The sequence below is a fragment of the Pseudorasbora parva genome, chromosome 13, assembly GCF_024679245.1.
Source record: "Pseudorasbora parva isolate DD20220531a chromosome 13, ASM2467924v1, whole genome shotgun sequence".
NCBI lineage: Eukaryota > Metazoa > Chordata > Actinopteri > Cypriniformes > Gobionidae > Pseudorasbora > Pseudorasbora parva.
In genome coordinates, this window is record NC_090184.1 from 31,284,403 (window position 1) to 31,312,230 (window position 27,828).

The window sequence follows — 27,828 nt, forward strand, 5'->3', positions numbered from 1 at the left end:
ATACCCACGCTGTGGGGCGGAGTCCGCTATGCAAATTCCGCATGCCCATGGCATTGGCACTGCCATTGGGCGCTTTCTTAGATCTCGAAGTTGATAGGCTTCTAAGCCAAACCCCCATTCGTCAGTCCCTGTTGTTACTCGAAATGACTGAACGAAAGGGAACTTGAGTGATCAAGAATATACCAATATAAAAAAAAGATTACCTTCGATTTCGCCACCCTCATTTTCTTTCCTTGCATCCTTTTCTCACATTCTAAGGGGGTGGAGCTGACACACAAGGAAAGGAAGCCAGGAAAGATAATGAGGATGCACAAATAGGAAATGAGAAGCTCCCTGTTTTAACGGTCTGAAGCGCATGGTGCACTTAGAGCATGTCCTAATTCAGTTTTGTGAGTTTAACGACAAAAAAAAAAATGCTCGGCTCATCAGGCGCATGGTCCAAAAAGGTTGTCACTATCCTCTTAATAAATAATGGGTGTGTTTTGCGTGTAACTTGCAATAAACCAAACTTTATTAGTCAGTCAGTCTCATCTCCCATTCCCTTTAAAAGCCAGTTGTACCATGGCGGAATTTGCAAGCAGAAAGACTGAAAACTTCTCCAGAGGAATCCTTTTATTTTGAATATTTGGCATGTTAGTGTGATGCTATGTGCATGCATGATCATGTGATTTTCATTTAAGGTTCTCAAACATATGTTTTTCTTGGAACACCATACTCAAAAATTATGACACTGCTCACTGCATTATTCAACATCAATGAATCGATATCACAAAACATATAGCTACCATTTTATTCCAATTCCCGGACTAAGGAGTCTGTCTTTTTAATGAGTTAAAAGCATGCAGCCCAACCGGCAGGAGGATTCTCTAACTTAGCGGTTTATAAATTAATTTGCAACTAATGCAACTTACTTCAACGTCATATTTACCTGGAAACGAACCTGTTGCATGTTTGTAACCTACTTAAGAGTCATGACACAAATCAGAGCTGCTGACTGTGAGTTAGTGAAGTAAATATGCTATGTTAACACCTTTTCTGTTTACAAACCACAATCAAATGTATTCAGCTGAATTTATGGAATAGTTTTCTTTATAAAACTTTATTTAGTGTCAGTCTTTGTGTTATGCAGTGCCACCTACAGGAAGGAAATGTCTATGACATGACAGAGTCTGACTCCATCACACCACACAATAAATCCAGATCATGGCACAATACATCAGAAGTGAACATTTGTTTAGGGAGGACAGGCTGTCAGGGGGGATTCAGGTGAAGACAAACTGTGTTTGTGGATGGATTGAGTGGCCATTTATTTTGGTCATTAAGAAATCCATCCCTACTCCAGCTAGGCCCATCAACCTCACTACCCACTGCTATTTATGGAACCTTTCAGAGTGCTCCTGTCATTCTCCTTTATGAAATCATCAGCATTTTCATGAAGGGACAGAATGGGAAAATGCCTACACTTTTAGATCCTCTCATGGGAGCGTCGGGTATCTGTGAATGATAGAACAGCTTTTGAAGAAATGATCCATCAGCACACAGTTGCCTTTATATTCTCTTCAGCAGAGAATGTCTGTCTGTAATGTAGAATGTCGTCAGTGGCTTTATATAGACTATGAGATAAAAAGATCAGAGGTTAAGATGTTTGTATGTACATGAATGTATCTATACGCAGAGCATTGGTCAAAGAAACACAGCTGAAAACAGATAACAATGACAGAATGAGATTGTGCATTAAACAATATCATTATTGGTGCTTAATCCACACTGACAGTAATGTAATGTATGCATTTGAAGCTAAATATCAAACAAATGGCTTTAGAAGAATGATTCTTTATCTTTAATCTCACTTTACAGGCCATTTTTTAAAAATAACTGTTAGCATAGTCCCAAAATAATCTCATCTCTTTATATCTTTATGGATGTATAGTCTTTTACAAAGGTGTCTAACTATATTTGACAACCTAAATATGTCTAAATATCATTTAGTCTTCATTTTAAAAATAAAATTACTTGAAATATGACTATAATATAACACTTCTATTCATTGTGTTTGTGAGCTTTTTTTTTGTGTGTGTGTGTATTTCAATATAGTCAAGAGGCAGTACAAGCATTAAATATATGAACTCTAATGCCATCTGATAATGCAATACCAACATTTTGCCACAGGGAAGCAGTCTCTAATCGAAGGAGACAGTTTGGGGAGATCAGCATTGCTTGTACTATTTGAATTACCATGACCAGAGAATTGGACCCTCTTTCAATAATTGAACTGATTTTTCTCTCTTGATCCTCTAATGGGCTGGATTGAAGCCAGCAGTCTGAATGGAGCAGATGCCAGCTGGAATTCATCCACCCACTTCATATAGTGATCAGCACTAATGAGGAAGATGAGGATCATTTCAAATATTACGTGGGGCCACTGGTATTTTTCTTATAATCTGATTCTACATTCAAAGAAAAAAGTCAACAAATATAGATAATGCAAATTGGGTACTTCAGATGTTTAATGTGATCATATCTGCTTATAATGAAATTTAATGATCACTTCTAGGAGCCTTCCTTTATTGAAAACTGTCCATTATGTTCTTCTATTCTCCTCTACCCACGACAAGCAAACAGAGTTGTGTGACAGTAATTCAGACAAAACGATGAGAGGAGACTTACCCTTGATGCCTGTCTACACAGCACTGAGTGTATTTAATTAACGTAATACATCACCATTTTTTCTGAATCTCTACCCTGTTGTCAGATGGCTCTGTAAATGAGTGAGATGTGAGAAACAAATAGTACTACGGTAATTTTTCCTCAGAGAAGAGACTATGCGCAGAGAACAATTAGGAAATCCCAGAGAACAAAATCGCCACTGCCCAAAATAACTAATAAAAAATGTTTGTTGCCGCACTCAGGGAGGCCCTCTTTTTTTTACATCTAAAATTAACGTTATGCCTCAAACCGTGCAGAAGATGTTTTGAGACAGCTAGCTTACTCTTGTATGAGTAAATGAGTCAAAATAGAGTCAAACACATCTGTTGAGGTGCAGTCACGTGAGACTTGTGTTGCACATCCAGGGATTTTTTTTCGGTAAACGTTTTAAGTGACTTATTGCGCCTACTCAAAATAAAGACATCTCTGGCTACATCCGAAATCACAGGCCTACTCCCTACTACCCAGTAGGCGAAAAACAGTAGGCTATGACAAAATATATCCGAATTCAAAGTACAAAGATAAGGCAAAACATTTACCTATTTGCCCTGAGAATATTATTATCCAATGAGGTAACAGAAGAGGATTTGTGAATGACGTAACTGACGCTTGACACGTGATAACGATAATATGGTAAAAATGTCAATATTATATTCATACTACACATTCTTGCTATATAGAATAGCCTTTTTAGCGGTTGCAGAGTAATTAGCTACTTAAAATAAGGAATTACACAAGAGAGTATGAGATTTCAGATGCAGCCGTTGTCGCTCATTTGGAAAGCTGCACCCTGAGGCATACACCATATTGAGGCTGCATCATTTTTTGCAAATTAACCATTACATTCCAGGCAAGAAAGAAATTACATTAATTCACACCACTTTTCTGAAATGAAACATCCTCAAATGATGTATGCGGCTGGCAAATGCGATCTCTGGAGGGCACAGCATTCCAAATGAGACTGTTCTATTCATGAATGAAGTACAAATCAGCTGAATATATAATTCAAATGACTCACTCATAAAAACACTCACTCGTAGTCACCACCTACTGGTAAAAAGAATTAATAATACTTAGGGCCCTATTTTAACGATCTGAGCATTTGGGTCTGAAGTGCATGGCACAGGTACACTTTTTATGTTCTTTTTTCGGCATGTCTATACATCCACTTTTAATAGTTTAACAACGGAAAAAACACTTGGCGCACCAGTCGCATGGTCCAAAAGGGTTGTACCTATTCTCTTAATAAGTCATGAGTGCGTTTTGGACATAATTTGCAATAAACCAATCTCATCTCAGTTTCATCTCCCATTCCCTTTAAAAGCCAGCTGCGCTTACACCATGACGGATTCGCTATTAACATGGCGGAATTTGCAATGGAAAGACTGAATGCTTCTCCAGAGAGGAATCCTTTTATTTTTAATATTTAAAAATTGTGTGCTGTTGTGCAAAAAAGACTGCACTATTGACTTTAGACCAGGTATTTGTTGGTCAATGGCACAGGGATTTTCAGTTGCCTCAAAATAGCAATGCGCCTGTTCGCCTGAACACATGGCGAACAAAGGGGCATGAGTACATTTGCTATTTAAACAACGTGGTGCTGGACATGAAAATGATAACTGCATCAGGTTGAAACTAGCAATAAAAAACACTTGCATCGCTGCCTGGCGTCGCATATATAGCGCTGGGTGTATGATAGGGCCCATAATCACTAATGCACAGACTGATTGTACAAGCACTCAAATAATAACACAATTAAGAAATATTATAACATAATTTCATATTAAAAAAAAGATCCTTTCTACACTAGTGTGAATAATGCACAGTTGCATAATTATAGGTGGTCTTAAGTTGTGTTCATGTCAGTGGGCCTCTGTTAGCAGGGGCATTTTGGAGCTCTCTGGGGCTTGCAGAGGGCTGGCCAAATCAGAGACCACTGAACAGATCTGCTGTTTCTGCTCCATTTCTTTATTCACCTCACTCTCTCTCTGTTTCAGCTTCATCTGTGAGCTCCGTTTCTTCACTGCTGGGGCCTGTGGATACACAGTAAAATCTAGGGCTGTCAAATAATGATTACATATTTGAATTACAACATTTTACATAATAAACCTGATTTATATCAGAGGCACTGTGTACAGGTGGAACAGGCATTGGAGGGGCCATAACAATCTCCCCCGAGGGCCCCTGTACAGTATAAATATAATATGTAAATATTTGCTAAGAATTGGCCCCAAATGAAGATAATTCAAAGGCATTATATTATTGTGGCAAACAAAAGTATTAAATAGATGTATTCTTGTATTTTGTCTGCATTTTTTAATAGGTCTAACATCAAACGAACAGGAACAGATTCATGCTCCATTTATAGCACTGAGATTATGAGCTCAGGAAAGAACAAATTTGTTGGTGCTGCTGAAAAATCTATTAATTGCACAGTGTGGAGTTTCTGTAAAACCCCAGGCAGCCTGTGGCAGACAGCATGCATTTAGACATACATATGTTCTGAAGCTCAAACTTGTCAAGTCACTGATTCAAAACGAATCCACTGTTGCCATTGAGTGTACCTTTTCATAGCTTTCATTTGGTATACAGTTGTGATGGCCCACTCTTCCACTCTTTCTGCCTGATCTGTCTGCACTAAGGCCCTGTAGAGAAAACATTTATTATAGACGGCTCGTGGGTGAGCTATGAAGCCATTTAAAAGTAACAGGGAGGACGATATGTCTGAGATGTTAAAAATGCCTATTTTAAGGCATAACTTAAGCATCATGCCTTAAAATAGGCATCCGCGAGTGAGTAAATAAATCAATTAACTGATAAGTAAAAGCATCACTGTCCCATAGAGTTTTTAACCAGAAATGCATGTTGGATTCTTTATAACAGATTTTTTCTATAAACTTAGGGAAGAATCAGAACTGTTTTCTGCGGTAATCAAAAAGCTACATGCAAGTTTGGTCAAGGGCAACTTTTTGACTTCTTCACAGTTAGTGTCAGTTCAGTTTCTCACTTTCCATGTGAGCCTGTATGTAAGATACCCTATTATTTCTGTTGGTCACACAGCGTTCCTGCTGGCTTCTCTGCAGCTGGCTGATGCTTTCCTGCAGAGCCTGACGAAGCTGGTCTGTCTCTTGTCTCTGAGCCTCCAGTTCTACCTTCACACACTCAAGCTCAGCCTGTATCTGGTGACCCAGCACCTGTCTCTCTCTGAGAGAAAGACACAGTACAAACAACAAAACAGAGCAAAAGAGTTTAGAGTTTATTAAAAAAGTTTAATACACGCACACAACGGTAAGATTTTAAAAAAGTTATAATGAAGTCCCTTCTGCTCACCAAGGCTGCATTTATGTTATTAGAAATACAAAAAAAGCTGTAATATTTAAAAAATATATAATTAAAATATAAAATAACTGTTTTCTGTTTGAATATATTTTAAAATGTCATTTATTCTTGTAATGCAAAGCTGAATTTTGAGCAGCATTACTCCAGTCTTCAGTGTCACATGATCCTTCAGAAATCATTCTAATATGATAATTTACTGCTCAAGAAACATTTATGATTATTATTAATGTTGACATTTATTTTTTTAGGATTATTTGATGAATAGAATTTTCAAAAGCATTTAGCTGAAAACATAAAGCTTTTGCAAAATTATAAATGTCTATACTGTCATTTAATCAATTTAATGCATTCCTGCTCAATAAATGTATTCATTTCTTTAAGTTCTTTCCCAAAAAAAAAAAAAATATTAATAATTCTTACCAACTAATTTATGTGGCAAAGCTAATTTATTTGCAGCCATTACTCAAATCATCCTAATATGCTAATTTGTGCTAAAAAATACTATTGTCAATAATAAATAATAAGTTGTACTGCTTAATAATTTTGTGGAAACTATGATACGTGTTTCCAGGACTCTTTGATGAATGGAACAGCTCAAAAGAACCACGTGTATTCAAAATAGAAAGCTTTTGATAAAAAAAAGTAATGGACCCTTGTTAAATAAAAGTATTAATTATGCATAAATGTAAAATCCCATGTATTTAAAGAAAAAAATATGACCCCAAATGTACAGTAGTGTATCTACGTATTACATATATCACACACATTATTTTATCTTATTTTATCTTATTTTTACATTTTTCCAAAAAGAGATGAAGGGAAATTTTTTGTCACATATGTGTGTTTTTCACACCTGAGTGTGTGCATCTCTCTCTGGTTCTCCTGCAGCAGTAGTTGTTGCTGTTGGCTCTTGCTGTTCTGTATTTCAAATTGGGTTCTCACAAACTCCAGGTCTGTTTGTCTCATAGAGACAATGCGCTGCCTCTCATCAGGAGGTAGGTGCTTTAAACTAGCACAACCAGACAGCTCACCATCACTGAGCTCCAGAGCCTCACGCAGCACTTGCACTAGCTCCAGGTACTAAGCAAAAGACAACAAATAATGATTAATTTTTAATTCACAAAAATAGAGCACAATATCAGAGCCACAGATGCACTTTTCACACAGTTTAGTTTAAAGGGTTAATTTACCCAAAAATCAAAATTTGATGTTTATCTACTTACCCCCAGTGCATCCAACATGCATTAAGTCAAAACCCCATTGACATGCATTATACGGCAACGGTTGGAGTTAAAAATCTTAATTTGTGTTCTACTGAAGAAACAAAGACACCTACATGTTGGATATACTGGGGGTAAGCAGATAAACATCATATTTTCATTTTTTTGGTAAACTAACCCTTTAAATGTGTACGTGCATTGCGTCGTTTACCGTTTTCTCACTGAGCTCAAGAGTATCAGACATGTCCAGTCTGGCTGAACGCTCTCGTGCTGCCTCGGTCAGAGCTTCAGGGAACGCAAAACCACTCTGCATGTGTCATATAAGCACACTTAAACGCTCAAAATACAAAAACACACACAAATGAACATCAGAATTGTCCATTCTGCTTTAAAGACAGCAGCACTTGAACCACGTGAACTTCACAAGTTTGAAATATATGCTCTGAGTGAAGCTACTACCACAGAACTGATGGATCCTCTGTGAGCTGCAGATCTCTGAAGCCTCTGAGTCTTCATCCAACCCTGCTTGTCTGGCTCCCCCTGCTGGGCCAGGCGCTCTGTAAACCGCACAGAAGAAAATTGATAATGTAGGTAACTGGCCTGGAATTAAATCAGATCAGGATCACATCCAAAGGTTTGATCATTAGTTAAAAGGGATTGTAAGACCCACTGCTAGGCCACTTCTGTTCGAGATCTCTGATGCGCTCCCTCATGTCACGCAAACCTTCCTGCTGGTGAAGTATCGCTTCCTCGCCGCGATGACCTTTGTGTTTTGACCCCTGATTGATGACATCGTTAGAAGCTGTCATGAGTGCCACATCCTGAGAAAACAACATCCATATTACAAGTTAGCAAAGTGTCCATGTGTGATCTATGAGAGTGTGTGTGTGTTTGTGACCCCCTTATTCTTCTTGTTTCCTTTTTTTTTTGGGTGAATGTACCCTACTATTCAAAAGTTTGAGGTTGGTAAGATTTTTAAACATTTTTCTTTCTTGTGCTCATCAATATTGTAATTATCTTATAGAAAATACAGTTAAAAAGCGAATATTGTGAAATATAACAATTTAAAATAACGGTTCTCTGTTTAAAATATTTTAAAATGTAATTTATTATTGTTATGGCAAATCTAATTTTTTATCAGACATTACTCCAGTCTTCAGTGTTACATATTTAAAATATCTACACTTACCTAAAGGATTATTAGGAACACCATACTAATACTGGGTTTGACTCCCTTTCGCCTTCAGAACTGCCTAAATTCTACGTGGCATTGATTCAACAAGGTGCTGAAAGCATTCTTTAGAAATGTTGGGCCATATTGATAGGATAGCATCTTGCAGTTGATGGAGATTTGTGGGATGCACATCCAGGGCATGAAGCTCCCGTTCCACCACATCCCAAAGATGCTCTATTGGGTTGAGATCTGGTGACTGTGGGGGCCATTTTAGTACAGTGAACACATTGTCATGTTCAAGAAACCAATTTGAAATGATTCAAGCTTTGTGACATGGTGCATTATCCTGCTGGAAGTAGCCATCAGAGGATGGGTACATGGTGGTCATAAAGGGATGGACATGGTCAGAAACAATGCTCAGGTAGGCCGTGGCATTTAAACGATGCCCAATTGGCACTAAGGGGCCTAAAGTGTGCCAAGAAAACATCCCCCACACCATTACACCACCACCAGCAGCCTGCACAGTGGTAACAAGGCATGATGGATCCATGTTCTCATTCTATTTAAGCCAAATTCTGACTCACACACACACATGACCTTTAATGACAAGCCATTCTTAAGCCGTGGGGTTTAATATGGAGTTGGCTGATCCTTTGCATCTGAATGTCTAAAACAGAAATCGAGACTCATCAGACCAGGCAACATTTGCCAGTCATCAACTGTCATCAACTGTCTAATTTTGGTGCAAATTGTAGCATCTTTTTCCTATTTTTACAGGAGATGAGTGGTACCCGGTGGGGTCTTCTGCTGTTGTAGCCCATCCGCCTTAAGGTTGTGCGTGTTGTGGCTTCACAAATGCTTTGCTGCATACCTCGGCTGTAACGAGTGGTTATTTCAGTCAAAGTTGCTCTTCTATCAGCTTGAATCAGTCGGCCCATTCTCCTCTGACCTCTAGCATCAACAAGGCGTTTTCGCCCACAGGACTGCCGCATACTGGACGTTTTTCCCTTTTCACACCATTCTTTGTAAACCCTAGAAATGGTTGTGTGTGAAAATCCCAGTAACTGAGCAGATGAATACTCAGACTGAACTGTGAAATACTCAGACCGGCCCATCTGGCACCAACAACCATGCCACACTCAAAATTGCTTAAATCACCTTCCTTTCCCATTCTGACATTCAGTTTGGAGTTCAGGAGATTGTCTTGACCAGGACCACACCCCTAAATGCATTGAAGCAACTGCCATGTGATTGGTTGATTAGATAAATGCATTAATGAGAAATTGAATGGTGTTCCTAATAATCCTTCAGGTGAGTCTATATTTTGAAAGATTACGGATGTCTTTTCTGTCACTTTTGATCAATTAAAAAAATCGTACTGACCCCAAATCTTTTGAACGGTTATGTACATAACCAGATGTGTTTTTTAGGCTAGTATCAGGCACACTTTATGAGACTCAGCCATTATGTTTCAATATACTATTATTAAATAATTTTTCTATTCAGATTTTTTTAGAGAGCAAATCATTCTTCTTATCTTCATTTGTCTTGATTTTCCATAAAAAAAATGTCTAAAGTATAGATAATTTCAGTTTTGTAAATGCTTGTCCAGTCTGTTGCTGATCTCACTTTAGTGTTTCTTGAGGGCTGAAGTAGAACAAGGCTTGTGTTCTCCATCTCTCTGTATGCTGCTGCTTTACTCTTCAGGTCCTCCTCAGTTTGTCTAACAAAAATGAAACAATCTTCTCAGAACATGTTGTGGATTCATTTAGCAGAGATCTTCAAAAAACACTACTTTGTTTGATCATTTGTTTTATAATGCAAAAGAAAAGTTTGTCATTTTTTGGTCATACCGCAGTTTTTCTCCTAGCTTCTTTGTTTGTTCATCTTTCTGTTCCACAAGCTGTGACATCATGCTGAGCTTCTGTGTGAGCATGCTCAGTTGTATCTTCTGGTCTACAACTAAAGCTTTATGACCTTCCAACTCCAACTTCTGCTGTTCACTTAGTTGTCCTGCGCAGACAGACACTCGTTTAGAAACACAACAAACACAGAATTCAGCTATACTCGCATTGTGTTGCTTTTGCAGCACCTGTCATGTCAGAGAGCCGAGCGTGAGCCTGAGCCAAGTCACGGCTTAGAGCATCGATGATCTCACTCTGACTGACCACTTCCTTTTGGGATGAGACCAGAGATGCCCTGCAGAACAAATTAGATACTGCATGACTGATTTCTCACATACAAGAATATAATCTGAAAACAGTAGATTGAGTATGAGTATAGCGTACAGTATAGATTGTTTAAAGTTGGCATGAAACACACAAAAGTGCAACAGCCTTTTCTTCCTTATTGTGATGTATATCAGAGTGAAAAAAAGAGGACGGGACATGATTTTGTCCATCAGGATTTATTTGGCTCATTGTATTTTGCTGTGATTTCATGTGAGTGACAAGTTGGCCCGCCTTTGTGCAAAAAAAAGTTACTTTGATTAAAGATTATGAGGCCACATTAAAAAAAAAAGTAATAAATAATGACTTGCACAGATAAATCATTTATGATAATGCAATATTCCACAAAAAATAAGATTTGTCAATTTTCATTTCATGGTGACTTTAATGAAAATAATAAAACATCCATTTAAAGAACAAACACTTTTGATCTTTTATAAATAAATAATAAATAATTTAGAAGATTTCAGGATTTTGACAGTAATTGGATAGTAAAAATGGAAGGAGGTAGAAAAAGAGACATTGCTGCTACAGTTTAACGAGGCCTGATCTATGAGAGGATTTAAAGAAAAAAACAAGGGCTGTGTAATTAGTTATTTAGCAAGAGTTTCATTAATAATGCATGAATAAATAATGAACGTCATGCATTATGCATTAACAAGAGCACAATGTATGGACAATATCCTGTTAATTTGACGGCAGAGTAAGGAAATTGGTTTACCAAGTAACTTGCGATATATAAATCTTAAAGCTACAATCTTACATACACGCAGAGCTGTTGCAACTGGTTTCGGGGCAAGCCTAATGGATAAATACTTTGAATAATAAAATACAACATAGATTTTGGATGATGGGTAATGGAATGATGGTATTCATGGGAGCTCTATTATACCGGAGGGATGTTATGGTTTGATCCAGTTCCTGATTTTCCTGTTTTTCTGATGTGTAAGATGTGCTGTTGCTTTCAAAGCCCTCCAGTCTATTGAGTGCCGCTGTGGGATGAGTACAACAAGGGTAAACATGATAATGAACACAGAACATATGTAGGATGCATAACATTTGTTGCACAAATTAGTTTTAATCAGGAACCTAAGGCTTTTAAGAATTTACCCTCTATAAGTAACATATCATATGAAACTGCAGCATTTCAAAAAATGTATGTAAAACAAATGAGTAAATAATTATGAATATTTTTGAATAAGAGGCTGTGTTCACCTTTGAGTTGATTCTTCAGTGAGTCTCTCTCCTCCTCCATCTCTCTCCATCTTTCCTCACTCTGCTGGGCTTTGTTTATTCTTGTTTCCATTGCCACAATGGTGTATGCGTGCTGTCGCACCTGCTCCCTGTACTCCTCTACCTCGACCCTGTGCTTCTCTCTCTCCTCTTCAGCTCCTCTCTGCAGGGCCTTCGCCTCTCTTTCATCAAACTGCTTAATTTTCTCGTTCCTCTCCTCCTCTTTAAGATGTAATTCACAGAGTGTTTCTTTCAACTCCGCCTCTCGTATCTTGGCTTCTTCCATCTTAGTTTGCCACTCAGCCTTGCGTGTCTCTATCTCCCTGCGCAAGGCACTCTTGGAAGGCAATAAAGTTATAGTCATGGAGATTTTTTTTCACTGTATGTCATATGAAAGCCCATTTCCATCACATAAGAAAACACATGCTTTTGTAAATCATAATTATGAGATAAAAAGTCAAACTTATGACAGACTTATGACAATTAAGTCATAATTATCACATAATTATATCATATATCTCCTCTCCACCAATCAGCTGGTGTGCGGTGGGCGATCTGGCGCAATATGGCTGCCTCGCATCATCCAGGTGGATGCTGCACATTGGTGGTGGCTGAGGAGATTCCCCCTTCTATATGTAAAGCACTTTGGGTGTCTAGAAAAGCGCTATATAAATGTAATGAATTATTATTATTATTATAAAAAGTCTTAATTATGAAAAAAAGTAATAGCTATGACATCAAAGGCAATTTTAAATTATAATTATTACTTTTTACCTCATGTCATATTTGACATAATAGGCAAAAAGTCATAATTTTCGACAAAATATCTTGTAATTTCAACTTTTTATGTCACAATTATGCCTTCTAATATGGTCATGTGCTAGAAGTGTTGAAATGATGACATAAAAGTCAACTTTTGTTTTCTTCTCATAATTATGATTCTTTTTATGTGGTAGAAATTGGCTTCAATGTGTGTCAAAGGTAGAAGCAAACAACCAATACAGCTACTTGCTGGGAACGAACACATATGGGTAAATATTTGGGAAACTAGACTCTCAGGAACCAGATCAAATATAGAGAAGCAGCACGTGTTGAGAGTTGAGGTCAGTTTTCTTTTTTTTTATTAGTTCAATATAATTAGTTCAATTTTAACTCACCTCAGTTTGTCTCACTAACTTTAGATCAGCCTTGACCTCTTCCAGCTGTCGCATTAGTGTGTGTTTCATATCTCTCTGTCCCTCTGCTGCCTGCATCATTAAAAGGTCAAAGGTCAGGGAAAACTTCAGGGAAACAAAATTTGATAGTAAATTCAATTAATTTAATGAATCTAGTCCATTAGCTTGGAGTCAATTCTCTGGAACACTTTCAATAATATATGAATTTCCACTGGAACTGGGATGAGTTTCACTTCTAATTATAACTGAAAAGGCTAAATTACAATCTAATGAGACCATCCCTCAAGAGGTCTATGCCTCAGAGACTAAATTTTGGTGTTTTTGAGAGAGGCAGCAGCACCTGAAGTTTCTCCAGCTCAAACTGCTTTTGCATGAACTCCAGCCTGCTGTGAAGATCTCTGCTCTGCATCTCTTTCTCCTGAAGATTTTGCATCTCTGACTTCAGTACCGGAAAGAAAGACAGTCATGTTTATTACGAATCATGAAATCTATAATTTTCTGATACTTTAGCTGACTTTGCTGCAATACTTTTAGTTTCCTGAGCTCTGATTGGATGTCCTTGTGGTCCTGGCATAAAATCTGTAAGGCACCTGATACTCCTAGAGAAAACAAATGATAACAATCATTCAGACTACTTTTATGTATAATGCACTGAAATTCAGTACATAACTTAGTTTGTCAAACCAAGTTCTGCTGAATACCTCCATTCTTCAAAGAGACATCAACCCCTGCTGCCTTTAACATCTGAGCAGCATTTTGCAGTACTGTGTGGAGGAGGTTCAATATAAACAGTGAATGCTCCTGAACCCAGCTGAGCGCAGGACTCAAATTCATGCCCTGCAGTCCAGATATTTCCATCTGCACTGTGTCCGCAATGCATGCATATTGTAATCGACTCTATATGCAAGTGCAAAGAGATATTATAATGCTGTGCAACTTATATTATATAGATATTATAAAGTTTGTGCATTGCTGTAACACAAACATAAAATATTACTTGGCATAATCGAGTTTTCCACCCACCTGACATTCTTGCAGTCTGGCTCTAAATTTCTGGGTCTCATCCAACATTTTACTCTGCATGTTAGCTTCCTCTTTGAATTTCATTTCAAAGTCATGCTCTTTGGTTTTGTACATCTCCATCTGTTCCATTAGCTCTGATATACAGTCCAACACCTCCAAAATCAGAAACAAACAAAACAATTTTAATATAACAACAAAACTCATTTGCGATTCTCATCGCAGTCCAAATCTGCATGACTTTCTTTCTTCCGTGGAATACAAAAGACATTTTTTTAAAAGCCTTGCCATTCTTTTCAACATAATGACAGGGAATATGGACTGAAGAAGTCAAGCTCTAAAACGACAAAAAAGCAAAAATGTGGTCTACTCGACTATATCTATTTCTAAACTATATCCTTCTCTCAGATGCATTTTATATAGGTTGCGTCCGAAATCGAATACTTCTCTACTCTATAGTATGTGGAAAACAGTATGCGACCACAGTAGTATGTCCGACTTCATAGTATTCGGAAAAAGTAGGCGAACAGTACCCGGATGACCTACTACTTCTGTCGAGAATCTGAAATGCACAACTACTAAATGCATAACTACTGGATGAACACTACTATCCCATGAGCCCACAGGAGAGAATTTGCCGTTAATATACTACCTAATTCTTGTAGCACATCTTGTAGTTTATAAAAGTACACTTTGAAGTATACTCTCAGTAAGTGTAGTAGATTTATACTGCAAGTGTGAGCTTAACATTATATTTATAGTTTACTATATTTATATATTATTTTTGAACTTTAGAACATTGTCTATACTACAATGTTCCTATTTAGGTATACATTTTTATACTTGAAATATACCTTTAACTGTACTTTAAGTCGATTTAAAGTAAATTTCTATGTACAAAACCAGTGGGCTGACTACACAAAATACTCAGAATAAGAAAGATATCTTATTTATTTATATAAATCAATATTTTCAAATAATGTAAGTTTATGAGACAGTATGTAAAACTATGTAAATAAAAAGTATTTAATAGGCTACTCAATCAAAAGAGTAAACAACACAAATATAAGCCTAGTTTACTTAGAATACTTAATTCTACCTTTAAGTATATCTCTATCAAAAGACTGAGTACAAGCATAGACCAAATATACTTTTCTATCAGTATAGCATAGTTAAAGTAATAGTTCAGCCAAAAATGAAAATCTTGTCATTAATGACTCGCCCTCATGTTGTTCCAAACCCGTAAGACCTTTGTTCACCTTCGGAACACAAATGAAGATATTTTTGATGAAATCCAAGAGCTCTCTGACCCCTCCATAGACAGCAATTTAATTAACACTTTCAAGGCCCAGAAAGGTAGGAAAAATATCGTTAAAATAGTCTATGTGTCTCCAGTGGTTCAGCTTTAATTTTATGAAGCGATGAGAATACACTTTGTGCGCAAAAGCAAATAAAATAAAAATGTCCTACCTTTCTGGGCTTTTAAAGTGTTAATTAAATTGCTGTCTATGAAGGAGTCATAGAGCTCTCAGATTTCATCAAAAATATCTTCATTTGTGTTGGAACGACATGAGGGTAAGTAATTAATGACAGATTTTTCATTTTTGAGTGAACTAACCCTTTAAGTATAATTTTAAGTATATTTCTGATAATTACATAAAAGTAGAGACAGTATACTTTCTTATTTTTTAGTTTAAAATAAGTATACTAATAGAAGAACATTTGAATAAACTTCTTTTTTGTAAGGGTATACATGTATAATGTCAGGTGACACCACATTCAGAGCCATTTTCCCAACTTTCCCGTGTTTCCAAACTATTTTTCCATGACATTTGAAGTATCAACATAGAATTTATGCCCAAATTAAACTAAAAAAAAAGCATGTTCATTATCTATATCGGTAAACATGTTTATGAGCTTATCCTTTTTCTTTTTTTTAAATAAATACATTTGCCTTCTAATTAGCATGAAAGATTTTCTTACCTTTTGGTCCGATTCTTTGTCAGAAACACGTGTAGTCTTGACAATCTTGTCACGAAAACTGTCAAACTTTGAAGAAATTTCAGATATGTCATAGTAATAGACACCAGAGTAATCACCTTACCACTACTTGACAGTTGTTCCTGTCTTGGATTCACTTACCCTTGACTGTATCTGTTTGAGTTCTGCTAGGACTCTATGTTCTCTCTGCTGCGTCTGCTCATGAAGCTGCTTCATTCTGTCTATCTCTGCCAGCAGAGAAATATGTTCCTACAGCGCACATCACACATGAACATACATGAAATCAGATTTCATAAGATGGCATTGTCTGGCCCAGTGGCCTGACAGATAAGACATGAGTCTCTGGAGCAATGTTCCCAACTATATTCAGTGGAAAGTAACTAAAGTCTGCTCAAAAAGTCGTTAAATGCCGCTAGATGACATAATGCGCAAACTGTTGGCAGTTTACATCTGTTTTTTCTCCTAATCCAAGCTCATACTATAATTTTAAGATAATATATAGGCGAATGTCCAATAAATAAAGCTGTTCACATTTACATATTTCAGACAACGGAGCAAGTATGATATTGTGACTGACTATGTTAACCGGCAATCCAAAAAGTTGCTATATTTGACGCTAGTTGTGTTTTTGAAACAAAAGTCGCTACAGTCACTAATCTCTGAAAAGTCACTAATTTCACTGTGTGGAGATCAGGCCTGGGTGTGAGAGAAACTGAAAACTCACTTTCTTGAGGGATTCTGCCTCACTCTGCATGGCAAGCAGTTCATTCTGATGCTTCTGAGAGACTTTCAACTTTTAAAACAAAAGGGAAATCGTTATTTTTATCAATAAAACATCAAGTAAAAACAGCATCATTAAAACATAAGTGCTGATGCAGGAACCTTGTCCATCATGCTTGTGAGCCTGGCTTCTTTGTGTCTCACATCTTGTCTGAGCTTGTCCACCTCAGCTGCTAGTTTAAGAGCCTGTTTCTCTCGAGCTGACACATCTCTCTGCAAACTGCTAATCAATGCTGAATCAAAAATTGAAGTAAAAAACAGGGTAACTAACTGGTCAGATATAACAGGATGGTGCCTGTATGCAAAAATGATGTCATTGATAATTTCACTTCAACAATATAACAGTGTATCTCAGTATTAATCAGTCTCACCAAAGCAAATTTATTTAAATGTATCCTTTGATGGCAAAGCTAATTTTTTTTTGCAGTCCTTACTCCATTATTATTTTTAATGTTGAAAACAGTTGTGCTGCTTATAATTTTTTGTCGAAAATGTGATAAAAATTTCCAGGATTCTTCGATTAATAGAAGAATCAAAAGAACAGCATTGAACAGTAAATGCAGCATAAAAATAAAACTATTGTACACTCACCTAAAGTATTAGTAGGAACACCATACTAATACTGTGTTTGACTCCCTTTCACCTTCAGAACTGCCTTGATTCTATACATTGATTCAACGTGGCATTGATTCAACAAGGTGCTGAAAGCATTCTTTAGAAATGTTGGCCCATATTGATAGGATAGCATCTTGCAGTTGATGGAGATTTGTGGGATGCACATCCAGGGCATGAAGCTCCCGTTCCACCACATCCCAAAGATGCTCTATTGGGTTGAGATCTGGTGACTGTGGGGGCCATTTTAGTACAGCGAACACATTGTCTAGTCTGGTCTTACCATACTCTTGTACATTTCATTTGTACATAGAGTCTGGCCACTCTCCATTGACAAACGCTTACTTCCGCAAAGGCAGGTACTCTGTTGAAGTTATTGGATCTGCCATAACCAATCGCTAACGTTTGGTCGTGACGTATGTCACATATTTCACACAAGAAAGCCATCAAAATAAATATGCAGGCCACCTCAGTGATAAAACCTAAAACTTGTGCATTTGGATTGTGATTTATTCACGCCACGGTGAAGGGGACAGTTTTGTGATCGGGAATGCACCGCTCACATCCATAACCATTACACGATTGTATGCTGTAAATAAAATATGCTTGGTATGATAATAAATGCTGCTATAAATAACGGACCAATTCAAATGTTTATGTGCTTTTATTTTAATTTGTTTGAGCAGTGATTAAATACGTTTATTGCTCTTGTACATACTTGCCAGCATTTTAAAGAAATACAAGTCTAGATATGCATCCAAATAACAGCAAAGCACAACCGTAGGGTGCTCTGCAGTGGTCAAAAATGATTATAAACAGTGAATTTTGAAGTGATATATTCTTGAAAACTCAGTGGATTCTGACAGCTATAGCATCACAACACGACCTTGGTGTTTATCAAAAGCAGTAGGTAACTCGGCCAGGGATTTTTACGTAGGTGGTGGGAGACGGATGGCAATAAAATAACTATAAAATAACCCGGCCCATGTAACTTTAATGATGGTAATACCTTCCGACCCCACGAGAAACAATTACTATCCAAATAGAGCTTCAGCCAACTCCTTAACCACTAACAGAGCGAGCTGGAAAATCAAAAATTTTCCCCGAATTCAACCTGTTGGGGAGGAGGGCCACCAACAAACCTCAGCAAAGATTGTTCTTGCTCTAGCTTTAACTTCTAGATATTCGGCAGCGGTGCCACAACGGAATGAATGGTTTCATTCACATCTTTCTCGGCCGCCATTACTGAAGTACATCTCACACTAGCGCACAACATCAATGTCATCGTTCTCAGCCACTCGCTCTGTGATTGGACCGGTAAGAATTTGTTCTGAGAAAACCTAAGAATACACCACAGACCCAGGCGTAGTACTGAAGGAAAATGAAAATTGAGCGGAAGTACGTAGGAGGGCAGAGCCAGACTTTGTGAGGAAATGATTCGAGCATTGTGAAATAGTGCATTATCCTGCTGGAAGTAGCCATCAGAGGATGGGTACATGGTGGTCATAAAGGGATGGACATGGTCAGAAACAATGCTCAGGTAGGCCGTGGCATTTAAACGATGCCCAATTGGCACTAAGGGGCCTAAAGTGTGCCAAGAAAACATCCCCCACACCATTACACCACCACCCCCAGCCTGCACAGTGGTAACAAGCCATGAAGGATCCATGTTCTCATTCTGTTTACGCAAAATTCTGACTCTACCATCTGAATGTCTCAACAGAAATCGAGACTCATCAGATCAGGCAACATTTTTCCAGTCCTCAACTGTCCAATTTTGGTGTGCTCGTGCAAATTGTGGCCTCTTTTTCCTATTTGTAGTGGAGATGAGTGGTACCCAGTCTTCTGCTGTTGTAGCCCATCCACCTTAAGTTTGTGCGTGTTGTGGCTTCACAAATGCTTTGCTGCATACCTCACTGGTTGTAACGAGTGGTTATTTCAGTCAAAGTTGCACTTCTATCAGCTTGACGGCCCATTCTCCTCTGACCTCTAGCATCAACAAGGCATTTTTGCCCACAAGACTGCCGCATACTGGATTTTTTTTCCCTTTTCACACCATTCTTTGTAAAATCTAGAAATGGTTGTGTGTGAAAATCCCAGTAACTGAGCAGATTGTGAAATACTCAGACCGGCCCATCTGGCACCGACAACCATGCCACACTCAGAATTGCTTAAATCACCTTTCTTTCCCATTCTGACATTTAGTTTGGAGTTCAGGAGATTGTCTTGACCAGGACCACACCCCTTAATGCATTGAAGCAACTGCCATGTGATTGGTTGAATAGATAATCGGATTAATAAGAAATTGAAGTGGTGTTCCTAATAATACTTTAGATCAGTATTATACACACAGTGCCTTGCGAAAGTATTCAGCCCCCTTGAACTTTGCGACCTTTTGCCACATTTCAGGCTTCAATCTTAAAAATATAAAACTGTAATTTTTTGTGAAGAATCAACAACAAGTGGGACACAATCATGAAGTGGAACAAAATGTATTGGATATTTCAAACTTTTTTTAAAAAATCAAAAACTAAAACATTGGGCGTGCAAAATTATTCGGCCCCCTTAAGTTAATACTTTGTAGCGCCACCTTTTGCTGCGATTACAGCTGTAAGTCGCTTGGGGTATGTCTCTATCAGTTTTGCACATCGAGAGACTGAAATTTTTGCCCATTCCTCCTTGCAGAACAGCTCGAGCTCAGTGAGGTTTGATGGAGAGCGTTTGTGAACAGTAGTTTTCAGTTCTTTACAGATTCTCGATTGGATTCAGGTCTGGACTTTGACTTGGCCATTCTAACACCTGGATATGTTTGTTTTGAACCATTCCATTGTAGATTTTGCTTTATGTTTTGGATCATTGTCTTTTTGGAAGACAAATCTCCGTCCCAGTCTCAGGTCTTTTGCAGACTCCATCAGGTTTTCTTCCAGAATTTTCCTGTATTTGGCTCCATCCATCTTCCCATCAATTTTAACCATCTTCCCTGTCCCTGCTGAAGAAAAGCAGGCCCAAACCATGATGCTGCCACCCCCATGTTTGACAGTGGGGATGGTGTGTTCAGGGTGATAAGCTGTGTTGCTTTTACGCCAACTATAACGTTTTGCATAGTTGCCAAAAAGTTCAATTTTGGTTTCATCTGACCAGAGCACCTTCTTCCACATATTTGGTGTGTCTCCCAGGTGGCTTGTGGCAAACTTTAAACGACACTTTTTATGGATATCTTTAAGAAATGGCTTTCTTCTTGCCACTCTTCCATAAAGGCCAGATTTGTGCAGTATACGACTGATTGTTGTCCTATGGACAGAGTCTCCCACCTCAGCTGTAGATCTCTGCAGTTCATTCAGAACGATCATGGGCTGTATCTCTGATCAGTCTTCTCATTGTATGAGCTGAAAGTTTAGAGGAAAAGCCAGGTCGTGGTAGATTTGCAGTGGTCTGATACTCCTTCCATTTCAATATTGGATATATATTGCTTGCACAGTGCTCCTTGGGATGTTTAAAGCTTGGGAAAAAAAATTGTATCCAAATCCGGCTTTAAACTTCTCCACAGCAGTATCTCGGACCTGCCTGGTGTGTTCCTTGTTCTTCATGATGCTCTCTGCGCTTTAAACGGACCTCTGAGACTATCACAGTACAGGTGCATATATACAGAGACTTGATTACACACAGGTGGATTCTATTTATCATCATTAGTCATTTAGGTCAACATTGGATCATTCAGAGATCCTCACTGAACTTCTGGAGAGAGTTTGCTGCACTGAAAGTAAAGGGGCCGAATAATTTTGCACACCCAATTTTTCAGTTTTTGATTTGTTAAAAAAGTTTGAATTATCCAATAAATTTCATTCCACTTCATGATTGTGTCCCACTTGTAGTTGATTCTACACAAAAAAAATTACAGTTTTATATCTTTATGTTTGAAGCCTGAAATGTGGAAAAAGGTCGCAAAGTTCAAGGGGGCCGAATACTTTCCCAAGGCACTGTATATAAAATCTATATTTCCTAATTATTTTCACATAACAGTAATGTGAATGACCAATGTTCACTCTAAAAAGTTTTGGGACGCCTGCCTTTACACACACACATGAAATTTAATGGCAAGCCATTCTTAATCTGTGGGGTTTAATATGGAGTTGGCTGATCTTTTGCAGCTATAACAGCTTCAACTCTTCTGGGAAGGCTTTCCACAAAGTCTAGGAGTGTTTATAGGATTTTTTTACTATTCTTCTAGAAAAGCATTTGTGAGGTCAGGCACTGATGTTGGACGAGAAGGCCTGGCTCTCAGTCTCCGCTCTAATTCATCCCAAAGGTGTTCTATTGGGTTAAGGTCAGGACTCTGTGCAGGCCAGTCAAGTTCCTCCACACCAAACTCGATTATCCATGTCTTTATGGACATTGCTTTTTCAAGTCAGTCAAGTCAACTTTATTTATATAGCACTTTTTACAATGCAGACTGTTTCAAAGCAGCTTCACAGTGTTAACAGGAAAACAATGCAATGGAATTTGATTCAGCTGTACAGCCGCTTGATGCAAAACAGTGATGTCATCTAGCTCATTTAAATTAATCATATAGTGACAATGTGGGCAGATCAGTAATTTAGTTGATATAGTTAATTTAGCTTTGTAATTAAATTTGTTTGGATACTTAGTTGAAATTTTAGTGTCCCTAACTGAGCAAATCAAGTACACTGGTGTGCAGTCATGTTGGAACAGGAAGGGGTCATCCCCAAACTGTTCCCACAAAGTTGGGAGCATGAAATTGTTCAAATTGTCTTGGTTTGCTGAAGCATTAAGGATTAAGCGTAGAAGGTTCCTTTAACTGGAACTAAGGAGCCAAGCCCAACCCCTAAAAAACAAGTTGCTTTTGTATAATGCCACTAAAAATTGACCATGGAATATTTAGTAGTAAGGAAATTTCACGAATGGACTTATTACACAGGCGGCAACCTATCACATTCCCAAACTTGAAATCACTGAGCTCCTGAAAGTGACCCATTCTTTCCCAAATTTTATAGAAGCAGTCTGCATGCCTAGGTTCTTGATTTTATACACATTTATCCCAAGTCCCAATACTTTCGGAAATATAGTGTATAACACTACTATAATATCATGACCATACCTGTAGAGGAATTCTTTTCATTCCTTAGTTTATTCATCTGTTCTGATAGACTACGTATCTTCTGATCTCTCTCTGTAACAGCCTGTCCGGTCATCTCTCCAGAATATCTCTGAAGTTCCAGCATCTACATCCATTAAAAAGATAAAGCTTACAAAAATGCACAGCAGTTAATAATTAAATGGCACATGAAAGATTTCTGATGGGTTTTTGAGAATAATTAGCTTCATCAAAAAAATGTGTCTCTCTGAAATTGAATCTTAAAACATAAAAAAAAAATGAAACTTGAAACATTACAGTCAAATGCTTTCATATGGACCAGTAGCATTTTCTTTTTTAAGGGGGAGACAACGCATTACTTTTTTTGTGATCACATTCTTGTCCTGTAGCATAATTGTGACTTTTATTCCCAGATTTACCAAATGTAAAATGTACTGCACTATAATATGAATTAAATTATAACTTAAATGGCAAGAAAAATGACACTTTATTTGTGTTGTGTCATGAATCAGCAGCCTTTGTATTTGTATATGACTGTGAATCTGCCGCTAGCAATTGCAGAAGGCTGACTCTTTCAAAACAGGCATGACCCAGGTGGGACTTGAAGTTACAATCCCCCGCTCCTGAGGCTGATGTTTTATCCGTTACATAAAACAGTAAATAATGTAAAGTGCAAAGTAACAAAGCAGACACCTGCTCTTTTAGCTGTTGTATCTGATCTTTCTTCTCTTTGATGTCACTCTCCAGGCAGCGAAGTCTGTGTGTGACATCTGGATCACCCTGCTTCTTCTGAGAAAGCTGGAGCTTGAGAGACGACACTTCCTCCTTCAGGGCCATGATCACATCATCCTTCCTTTGAGACTCATCCTCAAAGCACACAGACACACGAACGTGTCCCTCTCCGAGTCGATGCAACATCTCCTCCTGAGAGGGAACACGGTTATCAGTGTATTATTTAAGCCTTTTAGCCATATGAAATGACATAACAATAGCATGGATGGTCCAGCAAACATACACTAATTACACTCACCTCCTCCATTGGCAAGGAGTTAATGCTTTGAGAATTGTAAGGTTGTGTCTTACTTCTTAGATAACATCCTTTCCCTGTGTTACCACTCCAGCTTCCTGCAAACCCCCGCCCCCCAAAAAACAATCAAATGTATTCAGTTTGAAATAAACTGTAGCCTGAAAAATCCATGCTTTCGCTTTCCTTTCCTTTCATCCTTTCAATCCTTTCATATTCTACCTTATGCTACTCTGAGCAAAGTCTGACAGTGCTTTCTGTATTCCTTGTTTGTAAGTCGCTTTGGATAAAAGTGTCTGCAAAATAAATAAATGTAAATGTGAACTTTTTCTCATCAGTTTGGTCCAGTGTTATTTTAATATCCAATGCTATTATGGCATTTATTGATATTTTGAATTAGAATTTGTTTTTATATTTGTTTTCCATTTTAACTTTGTTTTTGGTCATGTTGTACGTTATTATATTTTTCATATAATATTAATGTTTTATTTTATTTCAGCAATATATTGATTAACTTCTTTTTTAATAGTTAACGCTGATGTGGGTCTCTAAAGAAGTCTCTAAAATGAGAAATAAAAAATGTCTAATCTAATTTTTCTATACTAATATTTTTTATTTTGGTTCATTTTGGTCATTGGCTTCCTATTTGGGATCATGAAAAAAATGTGTAACTACTTTAATTTATTAGGTAATTTTTACTTTAAAAAAAAAACACTATCAGTGCTCTCTTAGCTAATTAGGAGCCAAGACCTATATATCATTACAAAAATGTGAATGTGTTCAGTGACACTGATGAAGAGAAGGAGACAAAATGTTTGAACATCTTTACAAACAGACCTTTTACACACACACAAAAATACTAAAAAATAAAAATTAAAAAAAAAGATTATGTGCTGAAAAACTTTCACAGCTACCTGGTCTGCTAGATTGGGTTTTGCGATCAGGTGTATTTGGACCTCTTTTAGACCCAGCACTCATTGGGCGAGGTCTGGTGGGAGGGTGGGGTGAAACAGAAGGGGTCCGAGCTCGTACCCAGGCCTGGGGAATAGGAGACTGGGCAGCCAGAAGAGGAAACTGTTTGGGAATGATTAAAAAAATTAATATAAAATTGTATCTGTAGGTGTATCTTGTATCTACATTACAGGTTTTATTTATGTGCTTTGAACATGAACTTAAAGGGATAGTTCACTTTAAAATGAAAATTGCCATCCTTTACTCACCCTCAAGTTGTTTCAAACCTGTATAAATTTCTTTCTTCAGCTGAACACAAGGGAAGATATTTTGAAGAATGTCAGTAACCAAACTTTTTTTTTTTCCTACTATGGAAGTCAATAGCTCCAGTTAACTGCTTGGTTACTGACATTCTTCAAACCCTTGTGTTCAGCTGAAGAAAGACATTTTAAAGTGAACTATCCCTTTAAGACAATGCTACTGCATAATACAGTATAAAAGACACCATGACATTTCTCTTATCTGTTCAAACACTCAAAACTGTTACTGATTTCTCGCTGTCAATTGAGAGCTCATAGGTTGATCCTCCGTAGCCGAAGTGAAGCTGGTCTCCCGGAGAGAGGCGCACAGTGGCATTGTGTATCCGGCAGTCATTGACGTAGGTCCCGTGGGCAGAGTTTAAGTCACAAATAACATAGCAGCTGTCCGCTTCACACCAGTCAATAGTGGCATGACACTCATCCACCCCACTATTCTGAATAGATGAAATGAGTCACATTTAAAATAAAATAAAAAACAAAAGAAGTCCTTTCTAGGCATGTCTAGCAGGAGTTAGAATGTCATATCCAGTATCAGATCATTATCTCATCAGGATATATAATTAAATCAAATCAATAACCATGTGAACTGGCATAACGTTACTATATATACTTATAAGTGGACACACCTGACCTGGGAAAGAAATAAAAATGTAATAGCCTACCTGTAGACAGAGGTCAGAGTCTTTGTGTCTTCCTATAGTAGTTCTTTTAGGCTGGAGTTTAAATACCCAGTTTAAAGTTTTGAGGTAACCCCTCATTTCAACCTGAAGTACAGAGAAAACTATTAAATTGGCACATTCAACCTTTACTGAATGTCTCCGTATTCGTGTCTATTTTTTTTTTTTTTTAAACTCAGTTAACGTTACTTCCCGAACATGATAGGCACCCGCATTTATAGTGCAATGTTTGTGCCTTGACAACTCACCAGTATGAGTTTTCATCTGCATTAGTCCAAACTGTGTACGACCACGACCCAGCTGCTCATGGACATGTTACTTGCTGTCTGATAATAGGTTGTGTACGAGTGTCATGGTAACGCCAAGGGCCGTGGAGCTCCGCCTTCAACACAGCGTGCAGTCCGGACTCCGGAGCCGGTGTCATGAAAAATCCTGTCCCCCTGTGAAATCGTGTCCGCAAGGTCTTGGTGAGCAGAGCCATAGAGCAGAGCAGTCTTCCACCGTGGAAACATTCGAGACGCGCGCGCGCTTGGTTGTCAAAATAAATAATATAATTTTTTAAGTATTAATAAGTATAAGAATTTAAGTCCTTCATTAAAAATATGATGTATGATATAGGACTATTTTATCCACTTGTTTTATTTACTTTTTATATCTTGTTTTATTCTAACTTTGTATGGGTTTTAAGGTTGGTTCGACTGGTTAAAGAAAATTCTATTAATAGCCTAATTTTCCGTCGCCTGAAAGCGAATGTATTTAGTTGGCGCGAGTTAATTAAAGGCATTTTAAACAAAACACAACATGTGTTAAAGGGTTAGTTCATCCAAAAATGAAAATTTGATGTTTATCGCTTAACAGTTCTACCCCCAGTGCATCATGTAGGCTACCAGTAGGCTAGATGTCTTTTCTAATGCATGTCAATGGGGTATTTTATATGCGAGCGACTATGAGAGTAAAAAACATGATGACATTGATGTCTTAAAACCGGTTTCTGCGAGAAACCAAACAGTATTTGTTTTTTTGTTTTTTTACCTCATAGCAGACACATCTTATCTAGTGTTCCCATCTTCCTATCAGTCAGTACTTCAGTCAAAGAAGGTCCATAAACTGTAAAAAAAAAAAAAAAAAAAAACTGCGCGATCACAGAAATTTGTACATAGATTCCTCATTCGACTGCACATGCACTAATGAGGCATCTATGACCGCTCCAGGTTTTGACCTTCTTCGACGGAAGTACTGATGGATGGGAAGATGAGGTAAAAAAAAAAAAAACGAAATCAAAAACTGTTTGGTTTCTCGCAGAAACCGATCGTTTCGTGTTTTAAGACATCAATGTATCATCACAAGCCGCAGGGTATATGGATTCGTAGGCCTATGTGTTTTTTTTACTTTCATAGTGGCTCTCATATAAAAAAAAAACATTGACATGCATTATAAGGCAACGGTTGGCGTTAAAAATATTAATTGTGTTCTACTGAAGAAACAAAGACACCTACATGTTGGATGCACGGGGGGGGGGGGGCAGATAAACATCAAATTTTCATTTTTGGGTGAACTAACCCTTTAAATATTTGTAAATCTACAATAAAGCAGTCATTTTGTTTATGCGACCTGTGCACTTTCAACAGTCCCAGACCAAAGATGACCAATCAATTCTAAACGGTGTCCTACGTTGTACACAGTGAGGACTTCAAAGACAGCCACTGGCACTTTTGCCACCCACCAAATATGACCTATGATGATTTTCTGACAAAGCTCAATTTTTTTGCGAAATTTGCTTGCCAAATGGCCTCTTTTCCCTAGCAATGGACGCATCTATCTTTTTTTCAGCACATAAAAAACACAATTTTCCAAAGTGCTATTCATCTTACTCTATTTTTTATCACTTGCATGCTGATAACATTTATTCTTCCATAGTTGTGTCAGAAGTCTCTTATGCTCACTAAGGCTTTGTTTACTTAATCAAAATGTTATTACAAATAGCCTACGATTCGGATATATCATCATACAGTATAGCCTACATCATACATGTCATACTCAAGTTTTTTACATTCATATGTGATTTGTAATGATATTAAAGGATTGCCAAAATCGCAGTCTGTATAAAGTGCTCGAGCAATGGTTACTTTAGCATTTGTATGTTATAATCCACTACCCTCACAGCACTTTAGCCAATGAATTATCTAAATTAGATATTTAATTGGAAAAATATATTAGGCCAATAACATAACTACAACAAGAAGAGGAATAAATAC

At 37.6% G+C, this 27,828-nt stretch overlaps 1 protein-coding gene across 1 annotated transcript; it reads right to left on the reverse strand.

Moving 5' to 3' along the window:
- Window positions 1-1,042: 1,042 nt before the first annotated feature.
- Window positions 1,043-25,864, reverse strand: fhad1 (forkhead-associated (FHA) phosphopeptide binding domain 1). Its single transcript, XM_067413914.1, has 28 exons — window positions 25,822-25,864; window positions 25,559-25,660; window positions 25,124-25,330; window positions 24,540-24,699; window positions 23,632-23,726; window positions 23,295-23,525; window positions 22,605-22,728; window positions 16,979-17,109; window positions 16,821-16,889; window positions 16,238-16,345; window positions 16,079-16,144; window positions 14,099-14,251; window positions 13,777-13,972; window positions 13,604-13,674; window positions 13,416-13,514; window positions 13,058-13,147; window positions 11,883-12,237; window positions 11,560-11,659; window positions 10,532-10,638; window positions 10,293-10,452; window positions 10,069-10,162; window positions 7,936-8,086; window positions 7,725-7,822; window positions 7,477-7,572; window positions 6,899-7,125; window positions 5,742-5,910; window positions 5,271-5,351; window positions 1,043-4,739 (listed from the first exon to the last, which is right to left on the reverse strand). The coding sequence occupies exons 2-28, from the start codon at window positions 25,652-25,654 to the stop codon at window positions 4,569-4,571; spliced, it is 3,705 nt and encodes a 1,234-aa protein (XP_067270015.1). The 5' UTR covers window positions 25,655-25,660; window positions 25,822-25,864; the 3' UTR covers window positions 1,043-4,568.
- Between the last annotated feature and the right edge of the window lie 1,964 nt (window positions 25,865-27,828).

Coding starts and splice junctions, on each gene's coding strand:
- fhad1 (XM_067413914.1), bottom strand. CDS start 25,654: ATGAGGGGTTACCTCAAAACTTTAAACTGGGTATTTAAACTCCAGCCT. Junction 25,331..25,558: donor ACTCTGACCTCTGTCTACAG/GTAGGCTATTAC, acceptor TCATCTATTCAG/AATAGTGGGGTGGATGAGTG. Junction 13,973..14,098: donor CCAGACTGCAAGAATGTCAG/GTGGGTGGAAAA, acceptor ACTTGCATATAG/AGTCGATTACAATATGCATG.